Here is an 11934-nt window from a genome sequence, read left to right on the forward strand (position 1 = left end):
TGTGTGTGTGTGTGTGTGTGTGCGTGTGCATTTGTGATTTATGAGAATGTAAAGGTGACGTAGGTTAAACTTGATCAACTCTCTTAACAGCGGGTTCTTGACATAATCATATTTTCTGTAAAATAGTAGTCCTTAGATAGCAGCCAATTTGTTATTGTTCTTTTACATTACAAACATTCCCGATTCTGATATGATTAAACCAAACCATACTTAGAAGTGTAGTTTATGTATGAAGAATATTAGTACCAGATGATTAATAGATTATGGCTTAGTGTAGAACTTGTTTCCCTCACCCTGATTAGTTAATAATTTTCTGACAACTGTGATTTCCAAAACCCCTTTGGCACACCAGTAGTAAGGTATTATGAATTACAAATTATGTAAACCAATGCCGACACTGAAGATGCCGGATACCAGGACTGAATGAAAATGTATAATTTGTGATTAGTTTTCTTCTAGTCTACCCGTTATTTCTTTCTACCTTCACTCTGATCTACTTCGTATTGGGTGTATATTTATTATTTGCAACATTTTACTGACTGATTTCAAATGTCAAATCGAGGCAACACCAAAACTAACGACTTTAACCGATTTCATGAAATGGAGGAGGTTCTCTCAATTGCGTTGTCTAAAAGGGTATTTACTATTCACAGATGGTCTAATATCATTTTAATTGCTACTTTCGTATGAATCCTAGACAACGGATGTATAAAAAAACTATGTAGGTACCTAGGATGTCGACGTATTTGGATACCATATATTAGGTTCACAGGTACCAGGCTATAGAATTTTAAACAAATATTGGAAATATTATACTATACTAACTTAGTATATAATATATTACATTAAACTAAGTTGTGAGAACAGCGGCATTGTCTAGATGTTTTCGGCTCTTTTTCGTATTTCTTTGATTATTTTATATTCTCCCAGCAATGTCAATTCACAATTTTACTGACTCCTTTCTTATCACACTAATATTATAAATGTGAAAGTTTGTTTGTTTGTTTGAATGTTTGTCCGTCAATCACACTGAAACTGATGAACGGATTTTGATGAAATTTAGTGTGCAGGCAGGGCATGAGCTGACTTGGGTGATAGGATACGTTTTATCCCGATTAAATGCTCCCTTGGGATAAAATAGGAATCTTGGAATATCCGAACGAAGCTGGAACGAGCGTCTAGTAAAAATATAAAAAGTTTTGTATGGTAACACGATTTTTAACGGTTTTGTACCCAGCGTAAAATGGGGGGAGCATGACCAAACTGGCAGTCTGTCTGTCTGTCTTTATCACCACGCTAGTTCTTTTAAACCGTACTAGTTTGCGTTTTAATTCTTTTTTCGAATATTGGATCGACTTTTATTGGTACCGAACTCTGTTGAGCCACCACCTAGCACCCACCAAGACCGATTTTTTTTCAAATTAAGTTAGGTGCTATTCATATATACCAAAATACAAAAATATAAATACCAAAAAAGTGAGCAATCTATTTGTTGTGTTATGATTCAAAAGTCTCAAGTCAGAACGCGTAATGGCTTTTTCTATTGCAGCGTTGCGTACATAGATTATACACCGGGCGCGCGAGGCCGCGCGGTTGAATATCAAGTCAGCTACGACATGAATTTAGCTATATAGCCTTATTCTATTTTATTTTAACTACAGGTCGTAAGCGTATTATTTAGAGCCATAATTCGAATCTCACGTTGTGGATCCTATACTCTGAACACGACGCGTGGCACAAGAGCAAAGAGTAGTATAATAATATACACGGGTACACTAAAGTTTGCCGTGGCGGTAGTAGTAGTATAGTATTATGTTATCTGTGGTAGTAGTTTATTACTTACTCTGTGGTACTCTTAAGTGGATCTTTAAAATAAAATTCAATCACCACGATAAATGTTATAAACTCTTATTATAATTATAAACTCTTTGTTGTATACTAGCAATGTCATTCATTTTATCAAAAGACGTACCGACACTTTCAAATCACAAATATTTTTAATGCCTATTCACGATACAATTGAGACAGATTAAAAGTGATCACAGACTTTGTGCATTTTTGACTTTTTCCATAGACGACTAACTAACTTTTTCTTTGTGATAGTCTATAGATGTACATAAAATATTTATAGTTTTGTATACGGTGTTGACGAGATTCTAACAATTTGCAATGCATGATGTAAAGACATTTTTAATTGTTTATTTATGAAAGAAGTTATAGTCTGATCTAACTAACATTCAAATGGAGAGTCTAAAAGTGAACGCTGTGTTTAAGAATATATAAGTATTTTATTGGGACTGTAAGGTATATTGAATAAAAATGTCGAAGAATGGCGATGTGCCGTCAAGTCAAGGTAATATTTGAGTACACTTTATAAACCGTACACTTATTATATGTTTATTAACATGTTGGTTTAACTACACGTGTGAATTATTCTTTATAGGACCCAGCAGGCCGTCTATGCCAAAGCCCGATTTGAATTTATTTACCTCTGATAAAAGAAAAATATTAAACCTGCAGCTTGGAGGGCCATCAGCAGATAATGCTGCATTTATGCCATTCACTTCTACCGCAGTTCAAAGAACTCGTGTACCATCTAGAACTATTAGGGATGTCCTCCCAGAAAATACTAGGTGATTATAAATAAATAATAAAGATGATAAGAATAAGCAGTGGATTAAAATTACTTTTATTTGTCAATAATTTTTTATTTATTTATGATTATTGTTGTATGGTTTATGTAATGACCAATGAATGAATGAATTGTACCAGAATATAATAAATTAAAAAAAACTCTTAGTATAGTTTCTGTTGATACAACAATACATCAGATTAGATTTCACCTATTTGCAGAGACCGTTGCAGAATATATCCATCAATGCAGTCCTCTGGAAAACTACAGCTATCGGCCACTGAAGTGTATGATTTTACTTCTGATGATCTACAAGATCTTGGTGAGATTGGAAGAGGTGCATTTGGGGCAGTTAATAAAATGGTCCACAGAAAGTAAGTTTCTATTTTAATTTACCATTTAATATATTGTGAAGTATAATGTTTGCCTATGATAAATATTTAAAACAAGCAAGAATATTTTCCTTTTTGTAATTATATAATATATCATAAATAATTCACGATTTATCTTACCCACCTGAACATTATTTAAATATATTATACAACTTTCATTCATATTTTATAATATACATATTCATATAATATACAAATTTTAACATTCATTTGTCCTTACATCATCCCTAGTTTTATATCTAAGAGGAGTCCTTTATAACTGCCTTCAAAAAAAGCAGGAGGTTCTCTTTATTTGGTAGTTTATTTTTTTTTTTGAACATGAATTGATTTTGACAATCCTTTTTTTATTTCAAAACTGGTGCTTCAGTGAGGTCCCATTTAAATTTAGTGTAGTTGACCATTTGAAGGTGGCTTATTTTTGTAATACTTTTTTATTGTTTATTCATATGAAAGAAACACTTGTTTAAATTATTTTGCTGTCTTAAATGTTACATTTCTATGGTTATAACATTCAACTTAAGTGTGTACTCTTTCAAGACATATTTTTAAATGTTTATGTTATTTGTAAAAAATTATCTGCAATTTAAAATGTATATATAAGTATAATAAAAATTAAATGTATATTTAATAACCATAAAAATATGTTATATAATATACATATTATTTATTAGATCAAGTAAAGTCATGGCTGTAAAAAGGATTCGCTCAACTGTAGACGAAAAAGAACAAAAACAATTGTTAATGGATCTTGAAGTTGTGATGAAGAGTAATGAATGTCCTTATATTGTACAGTTTTATGGAGCTCTTTTCAAAGAAGTAAGTAGTAATTTCTTTAGTTTCTCAGTAACATTCTACATCATGTCTTTTTGTAACTTATTGTATAATTTTTGTTTATTTAAGGGTGATTGTTGGATCTGCATGGAATTAATGGATACATCCCTAGATAAATTCTATAAATTCATCTGTGAACGGATGCAAACACGCATACCAGAAACAATATTGGCTAAAATTACACTAGCTACTGTTAAAGCACTAAATTATTTAAAAGAAAAATTAAAAATTATTCACAGGTAATTAATTGATTTCTATTACTAAATGATACATTCCTTGATGGCATTAAATATTAAAAACAAATGTTTATTTTATATAGAGATGTGAAACCATCAAACATTCTATTGGATAGAAGGGGCAATATAAAGTTGTGTGACTTTGGTATATCAGGTAAACTGGTTGATTCAATTGCAAGAACACGTGACGCAGGATGCAGGCCTTACATGGCAGTAAGTAATTTCACTTTTGTTTAATTGAACTAGAATTAAATTTAACCTACCATTGGATAAAAAATCCTTAGAGACGATTTTACATTGAGTGTTAAAGACAGACCAATAGATATAGCATGAGCAGGAGTATGATGCGTTTCCTTAACACTCATACTCATAGAAAAATTTAATAAATACCATTTGAAACTAAGAGCAATATGCTATATAAATATGCTTATATGATAATTTATTAATTGTATACCTCTGTAGATAATATTGATGGAATTATTATTTATGACTATCATTTTAAGCCGGAAAGAATAGATCCCGGACGCGCGCGCGGTTACGACGTGAGATCTGATGTTTGGTCGCTCGGAATCACCCTGATGGAGGTTGCTACTGGTGCATTCCCATACCCACGGTGGGGATCTGTCTTTGAACAACTCCAACAAGTAGTACAGGGAGACCCACCTCGTCTTACAAACAAAAACAATTCGTTTTCAAACAATTTCATCAATTTTGTTAATACTTGGTGAGTTTTTTGTTGTTGATTCAAATTTGAGGCCTTATGCATGCAAATCGAAATAAAGTTTTGCAATACATAATATCAATAAGTGAAATATTTCATTACAAAAATATTTATTAAATTAATACTTTTTTACAGCCTTATTAAAGAAGAAACACAGCGACCAAAGTACAATCGTTTATTAGAACATCCATTTATTAAGGGTATTGATCAAAGCCGCGCAGATGTATCGGCGTATGTGTGCGAAATTCTCGACTCCATGGAACGTAATGGAGTAAGTCCCTTTACCACTGATCAACCAGCACAGGCATGGGTTGAATAAATTATAATTAATACAAAAAACTTACTTGGTCCTTTGACATTACACTTCACAAACTTTTTAAAATTAATTCATTGTAAGAATTTACACATTACTATGTATTCAAATAAGATTAGCTTGCCTAATGAATAAAAGCAGAGTTCAAATTTCACATCTATTTTATACTGTTTTAAATGTAGTATAATTATTATTGATAGGGAAAGTAGACAATTTATTCCTTAATTTTATTGCAACACACAGCACTTGCATATTATTATGTATTTCAATAGTAATTTTTTTTGACATTGAAAAATCCCTATTAAATAATCAGAAAGCATTGTAAATATGAGTTGATTTAAGTAGCATGACTTATGAACAAATTAAAAGTACACCAAAAATGAGAAATAATTAAATAAATTAGTTGTTTTTATTTTAGCTATCATTGTCATTTTTTTTATTGATAACAGTTTAACAGAGTGTGTAATATGACAATAGATGTAATAAAAAAAATGGCATACTCTAGATGTTATAATAAATGGGATTTAATTAAAAATTTTTTTTTTTTCTTATTTATCTAAATTTTTATTTTGACTTTTTAAAAATATAGCTTATATCCTTCTTAGCCTTGAGTTATACAATTTATATGTAGAATTTAATTTAAGCATTAAATTTGTTATTCTCACAAATAAAGTAAGTCATTTCAATGTCAATGTTGAATGTTCTGTAGTCTTGGATCAAGATAACTTCTATGAATCCTGTATGCAAAATACTTTTATTATGATTGCTTCTGTACAAAATTATCAAGTTTTTTACTTTTATGTCCCCAATGCTGAATTCTATTATATAAATGTTATTAATGTTACACAGTCCACATGCATTTGTAGGTATTTTGAGCAAATAGATTTTGAAATAGTACAATAATTATCAATTCAGTGATGTGAGCCTGCAATTTGGTATGGGAGTTATCTAACCATACCCTTAACAGATAGTATATTATTTTCACTCTTTAAGTGTAAATTGTTATTAAGAAAATATATACTAAACTGTATGTTACCAGATACAAATGCTATGCTTAGTAACCTTTGTTATGCGGCAGCCATAATCAATTTTATATTTATGAAAATAATTGTAAATGTACTATTGTAATTTTGTACATACAAATATTGAATGTGAGAATTATTAATGATTGAACATTTGGCAACAAAGATAAGATATATGTTAACATGAATTAAATCATTACATTTTTCTCCATGCATGTTGGTTTAATTGTGAAGCAATAGAAAATAGAAAGAGTACACATAAACAATTGGTTTTATTATACTGTCATCAACCTATGTAATTAAATTGTTTCAGAAATTACTACATTTTTTGACCATTGGACATAAATCTCATATTAATTATCTATCAATATTATGATGTTGTATTATCTCAAAAACAGAGTTATTATGATGTACTGTCTAAATATAAATCTAGATAAAAGACAGATTATAATTCAATGTTCCAGGGTAAAAATTGCCAGTGAAATGTAATTGATAAATTAAAAAAAAAAGTTAGTAAAATTTATTAATGGGAATCAAAATGACCTAAAACATGTACTTATATTAATTTATTTACACAACTATCTTTATACAGGCTCATTGGTTTTAAACTAATAATCTACATTATGTAAATCAAATTTCATTAAATTGTGAATTTTATTCTAGAACTTCTCCCATTTTTCTAGAATTTTTAACAGTACCAAACTTAATGAGAAGCTTGTATTTTGTTCCATCGGTTAGCTCTGGTTTTAAATAAAAAGCATCCAATATTCTTGGTTCCATATCCAATATCGGGATCCATTCCTCGGTTTTGATAATTCTGTCTACTCTTCGTCCATAAAAATCAATTGACGATATTTTAATAAAATTGTTGTCATCACTTATATAAATGTGACCGATTACATTCTTAAATGGTAAAGAAGCCAAAGATAAAACAACACCTCCTGTTATTCCTGTAAAAGATGTATATTAATGGTTTGTTGTTTTGAAATGTCAAATAGCAGATTTTATTTCTGATACAATAATACTACCTATGTATAATGCGGCATAGAAAGTCGATTCAGGTATAACACTCGTCAATTCTAATAAACCAGTACTAGGTATAACTGCACAAGATCCAAAGAAATGATATACTTTAAGTCGATTTAATAAGGCAAAGTAACCAACGAAAGGAAAAGAAAACACATGCTCGAAATTGCTCGACTGCACTGAATTTTTAGCAACTGTAACTTTGTATCTAGTAAAAACATTATAAAGTCTTGATAATGACATTATTTTAATACGTTATATGTAATTACAAATATTAGGATTAAAGGTAAATAGCAACGGTATGTTTCAAATGACAACGACATTGACAATCAGCTGTTTGAGTTTGACGTAAAGAAATTTAAAATCCCTGCAAGAGGTCGGCCATATTGTAGAAAAAGTTTAGGTGGGTACGAGATCTGGGAAAGACTTGGACAACAAGAAGGGTAGGTACTAATCGAAACCCCAACTTTATACTTATTATTTTGTGTCCCGACGACGAAAGGAATGAAATGACGACAAAAAGAAACAAGTAGATATTATGTCAAAAAAATAGTTGGAAAAGTTTTATAAAAACCATCATGCACCAACCCTCTTTCCCTGTAGAACAAGGCAAAAAACCGACTTAAGGATTTTATGGTAATAAATGTATTTCATAATAAATGGTAATTTTATTAAAAGTATTTTTGCCTCTATCTCAAACAACATTAATACTATTTTTTGTCTTAAATAAGGAATATTTGTAATTTTATATCATGTGTGACTGTTTTTTATGTCACGTTCTAATTTAATATTTTTGTTTTTATTGTTCAAAAAAGGTCAGGTTAATTAAATGGAGTACTATTCTCTCTAAGAATTTTTTGTATACATTCGTTATTCTTAAAGTTAAAACTTGCTGTGACCCGCGGTTGAAACCGCGTAAGGCCGTATCCCGTAGGAATATCGGTACAAAAAGTGCCTTTGTGTTATTTCAGTTGTCCAGCTATCTACGAAGCAAATTTCATTGCAATCGGTTCAGTAGTTTTTGCGTGAAAGAGTAACAGACGCGCATATACATATGCATCCATCCTCACAAACTTTCGCATTTATAGTATTATTATTCGCCAATAGATGTCAGGAAGAGTCATAATAATTTGGGACTACTCAAACGCCTCCTATTTGTTAAAAAAGTAAGTTTAAGTCAATAAAACACGAATAAGTCATTTTCTAAAAAAGTTTCCTAGCTAGATCGATTTATCGCCCCTGAAACCTCCTATATAACTTAGCTTTAAAATAAAAATAAAACCAAAAAATATTTGAGGAAGCTTGGTTAAGAAGTAATGAAATATATGACCTATATTGAATTTACATGCATATTCTTAATTTTTTATTTTTTCAATAAAAATACGAATGTGTATTATAATATGTCAGTTGAATTCATCACGGATTATAAAGTAATGTTTTATATGCCGTGGAATTCATAGTGATCACGCGATCAAAGCAAGAGTAGAGCAAGGTAAGTTCAACTCACAGTGGGTTGATCTTGCCTCGTAAACGCAGGTGTTAGCAAATCAAATATAGCGGAGATATGTTATGTACTAGTAATTTTGCTACAGTGAGAGGACTGCGCAGTTGTCGCATTGTGTGTCTGAACCATGTCGGAACACAACCCTAGCCCCATAGAATAATAAGTACAAGCCCCTTATCAGTACCTCTTTTTCCTCCCCCGTCCTAGTCCATTCCTTCTTTCCATTCTTTAATCCTTTCCTATTCCCTTACCCCATAAAAGCGGGCAGCGCATTCGCAGAGGTACTACCTTTGCGAATGTTTATGGGCGGTGTTGATCGCTTACCATCCGGCGAACCACAGGTCAGTTGCCCGCTATGACATAAAAAAAAACCTCATACCTGTCTAGTGTCTACACTAATTCCGCAATTTGTGTTTCTCCTCTTTGTTAATGGCTGCACCTAGAGGGACTGCGCCAATGTCCAGTGTAAGGTGATGTCAAATGTTGTCAAGTTGAGGTTGTCACTGTCACTAAAATGAAGTCCATGCTAAAATCATATAATGTCATAACAATAATTTCACGTTACAAAACTTCAATACCACGTGCCGATGTGTGCAGTGTATTAACTGTCCAAACACTGCAAATAGTAACAAAAGAGTTAATTGTGTTATTAAATGAATGAATTCTACCACTGCGCATAATGGCAGTGGCACTCAAAGAAATGTAAGTGATTTTTCTATCGCAATTAATTTCCTTATGAGAACTTTTTAATTATACTTATATTTAATCTAACCGTATCCTCTCCTTTATTCCCCAGATATGAAAAAACAGCTGAATTCGAAGCTTTCTACACGGGTGGAGAAATACAATGGACCCAGGATGGTGTCAACTTTTTATGTCAATGTGATGATGTTATTAAGGTTATTGACGTAAACACACTTTGTAACATCCTCACCATTGGAGAATCCGGAGAAGACAAAGATGAAAGTGACACCATTTATACATTTAAGTTATCTCATAATAATGAAAGTGTAGTAACAGCGCATAAGAGTGGATTAATAAAATTGTGGGATAGAAGTACTGGTGAATTACAAAAGACTTGGAGGTCTGGCCATAAAGGTGCAGTAGTGAAGCTAGCTTTCGATTCTGAAGACACAAATATAGCATCTGGAAGTTCAGATGGAAATGTGAGACTTTGGGATTTGGTGCACTATACTTGTACAAGTAGCCTCAAAGGTGCTCTTGGTGTATTTAGTGTTCTAAAATTTCATCCAGATTTAACAAAACAAATGATATTTGGTGCAGCAGATGACACAAAAATTAGATCTTGGAATATAAAAACTGGCAAAGAATGCAACATATACTCAGGTCATTTTAGTAAAGTAACATCCATACAATTTACATCTGATGGTGAATATATGGTTAGTTCAGGAAGAGACAGAGTACTTATATTATGGAAAGTAAATGAGAGTAAGTCACTTCGAGTTCTACCAGTATATGAATGTATTGAAGCAATGATTATTTTGCCAGTGTCTTTTAAAATTCCTAATTTTACAAAAAAGATTGAGACAGAAGGTATATATGTAGCTTGTGCAGGTGAAAAAGGAATTGTTAAAGTGTGGAATGTTCAAATGAGTAGGTTAATGTTTGAGCAGAGTAATAGTCTTGTGTCTCCTGCATCAGAGGATGGCGGACTGGCAATAACACATTTATTTTTCAATGAATCAAGGAATATGATTTCATTGGTAACAGCTGATCATAATATCATAATGCATGATTTTGAAAATTTCAATTGCATGAAACAGATGATTGGTTTTACAGATGAAGTTTTAGACATTATTTTTATTGGAAAAGAAGAAACACACATTGTTGTAGCTACAAACAGCAGAGATTTAAAACATTACAGTTTGGCTAATATGGATTGTAAGTTAATAAAGGGTCATACAGATATTGTTCTTGCATTAGCTAAGTTCCCCACGGATAAAGATATGTTTGTATCATCTGGTAAAGACAATGCTGTTAGGATTTGGAAGAAATATGACAACTCCGAAATTATCTGTATAGGAGTAGGAACACGACATACGGCATCTGTTGGTTCAGTTTGCACTTCACAAACTTCCAACAAATTTTTCTGCTCTGTAAGTCAAGACAATTGCTTAAAGGTGTGGACAGTTCCAAGTGAACTTGACACAGTTGATCAAAAAATCAAATCGAGTCACACTGAATTAGCCCACAATATGGATATAAACTGTGTTGCAGTATCACCTAATGATAAGATCATTGCTACTGGCTCTCAAGATAAGACAGCAAAACTGTGGACTGATGAATTAACGTTATTGGGTATACTAAAAGGTCATAGAAGAGGAATTTGGTGTGTAAAATTCTCACCAGTAGACCAAGTAGTGTTAACATCATCTGCTGATAGCTCAATAAAGTTGTGGTCTATTGCTGATCTTAGCTGTCTCAAAACATTTGAAGGTCATGAGAGTTCAGTCCTCAAAATAGAATTTTTGAGCAAGGGTCAACAGATATTATCTAGTGGAGCTGATGGTCTATTAAAAATGTGGAATATAAAAACATCAGAATGCAAAATGTCTTTGGATAATCATGAGGGAAAAGTTTGGTCCTTAGCCGTCAACTGGGATGAATCTTTAGTAATCACAGGTGGATCTGATTCAAAGCTTGTCACTTTAAAAGATGTTTCTGTTGAAACACGTGAGAAAATGGCTAAGGAGAGAGAAGAATTGATTTTACAGGAACAAGAGTTAGTGAATTTGTTACAAGATAAAAAATTAATCAAAGCTCTTAAATTGGCCCTTAGAATGGAAAGACCCTTGCATGTATTAAGAATAGTTAATGAAGTATTAAAACATGGTTCTGAGAAATTATCCCAAACACTTCAAGAAATCAACAACACACAGAAAGAAACATTATTAAGATTTGCTTCTGAGTGGAATACAAACACGAAAAATTACCATGCAGCACAATTAGTTTTCAATATATTAGCACCAGAAATAATTTCAGGGAAACTTCAAGTACCATCATTAGCTAATTTTATTGAAGGTGCATTACCTTATACTGAGAGGCATTTTGAAAGATTAACAAACTTGTTACAAGATTTAAATTTTATTTCATACACTGTAAATTGTATGCAACCCCATAGTATTAACAGTTAATTTATCATAATAAAATTAAATTTATCAGAAATTCTTACTTATTTGATTCATTCTTTGTATGAACTGTAATGTGTACTTTGTAAATTTTAAGTCTAGATATGT

General features: G+C 31.6%; 3 protein-coding genes across 3 annotated transcripts; 2 read left to right on the plus strand and 1 right to left on the minus strand.

Annotated features, from left to right (window-relative positions):
- Positions 1-2120: 2120 nt before the first annotated feature.
- LOC119832720 (dual specificity mitogen-activated protein kinase kinase 4-like) lies at positions 2121-6410 on the plus strand. The gene is made up of 8 exons (XM_038356450.1): positions 2121-2353; positions 2444-2633; positions 2854-3006; positions 3696-3840; positions 3925-4094; positions 4175-4304; positions 4595-4815; positions 4948-6410. The coding sequence occupies exons 1-8, from the start codon at positions 2320-2322 to the stop codon at positions 5129-5131; spliced, it is 1227 nt and encodes a 408-aa protein (XP_038212378.1). The 5' UTR covers positions 2121-2319; the 3' UTR covers positions 5132-6410.
- A 288-nt stretch (positions 6411-6698) lies between these two features.
- LOC119832721 lies at positions 6699-7539 on the minus strand. The gene is made up of 2 exons (XM_038356451.1): positions 7176-7539; positions 6699-7097 (listed from the first exon to the last, which is right to left on the minus strand). The coding sequence occupies exons 1-2, from the start codon at positions 7414-7416 to the stop codon at positions 6802-6804; spliced, it is 537 nt and encodes a 178-aa protein (XP_038212379.1). The 5' UTR covers positions 7417-7539; the 3' UTR covers positions 6699-6801.
- A 1545-nt stretch (positions 7540-9084) lies between these two features.
- Positions 9085-11863, plus strand: LOC119832719 (transducin beta-like protein 3). The gene is made up of 2 exons (XM_038356449.1): positions 9085-9379; positions 9474-11863. Exons 1-2 carry the CDS (start codon positions 9357-9359, stop codon positions 11830-11832), a joined length of 2382 nt encoding a protein of 793 aa, XP_038212377.1. The 5' UTR covers positions 9085-9356; the 3' UTR covers positions 11833-11863.
- The last annotated feature ends 71 nt before the right edge of the window (positions 11864-11934 follow it).

Source organism: Zerene cesonia, chromosome 15 (assembly GCF_012273895.1).
Source record: "Zerene cesonia ecotype Mississippi chromosome 15, Zerene_cesonia_1.1, whole genome shotgun sequence".
Taxonomy (NCBI): domain Eukaryota; kingdom Metazoa; phylum Arthropoda; class Insecta; order Lepidoptera; family Pieridae; genus Zerene; species Zerene cesonia.

What these genes read in the sequence shown, in the direction of transcription:
- LOC119832720 (XM_038356450.1), top strand. Translation starts at nt 2,320, where the DNA reads ATGTCGAAGAATGGCGATGTGCCGTCAAGTCAAG. An exon ending in CGATGTGCCGTCAAGTCAAG is followed by an intron (nt 2,354 to 2,443) that starts GTAATATTTGAG and finishes TATTCTTTATAG; the next exon opens with GACCCAGCAGGCCGTCTATG. An exon ending in GATGCAGGCCTTACATGGCA is followed by an intron (nt 4,305 to 4,594) that starts GTAAGTAATTTC and finishes TATCATTTTAAG; the next exon opens with CCGGAAAGAATAGATCCCGG.
- LOC119832721 (XM_038356451.1), bottom strand. Translation starts at nt 7,416, where the DNA reads ATGTCATTATCAAGACTTTATAATGTTTTTACTAGATACAAAGTTACA. An exon ending in CTATGCCGCATTATACATAG is followed by an intron (nt 7,098 to 7,175) that starts GTAGTATTATTG and finishes CATCTTTTACAG; the next exon opens with GAATAACAGGAGGTGTTGTT.
- LOC119832719 (XM_038356449.1), top strand. Translation starts at nt 9,357, where the DNA reads ATGGCAGTGGCACTCAAAGAAAT. An exon ending in GCAGTGGCACTCAAAGAAAT is followed by an intron (nt 9,380 to 9,473) that starts GTAAGTGATTTT and finishes TTTATTCCCCAG; the next exon opens with ATATGAAAAAACAGCTGAAT.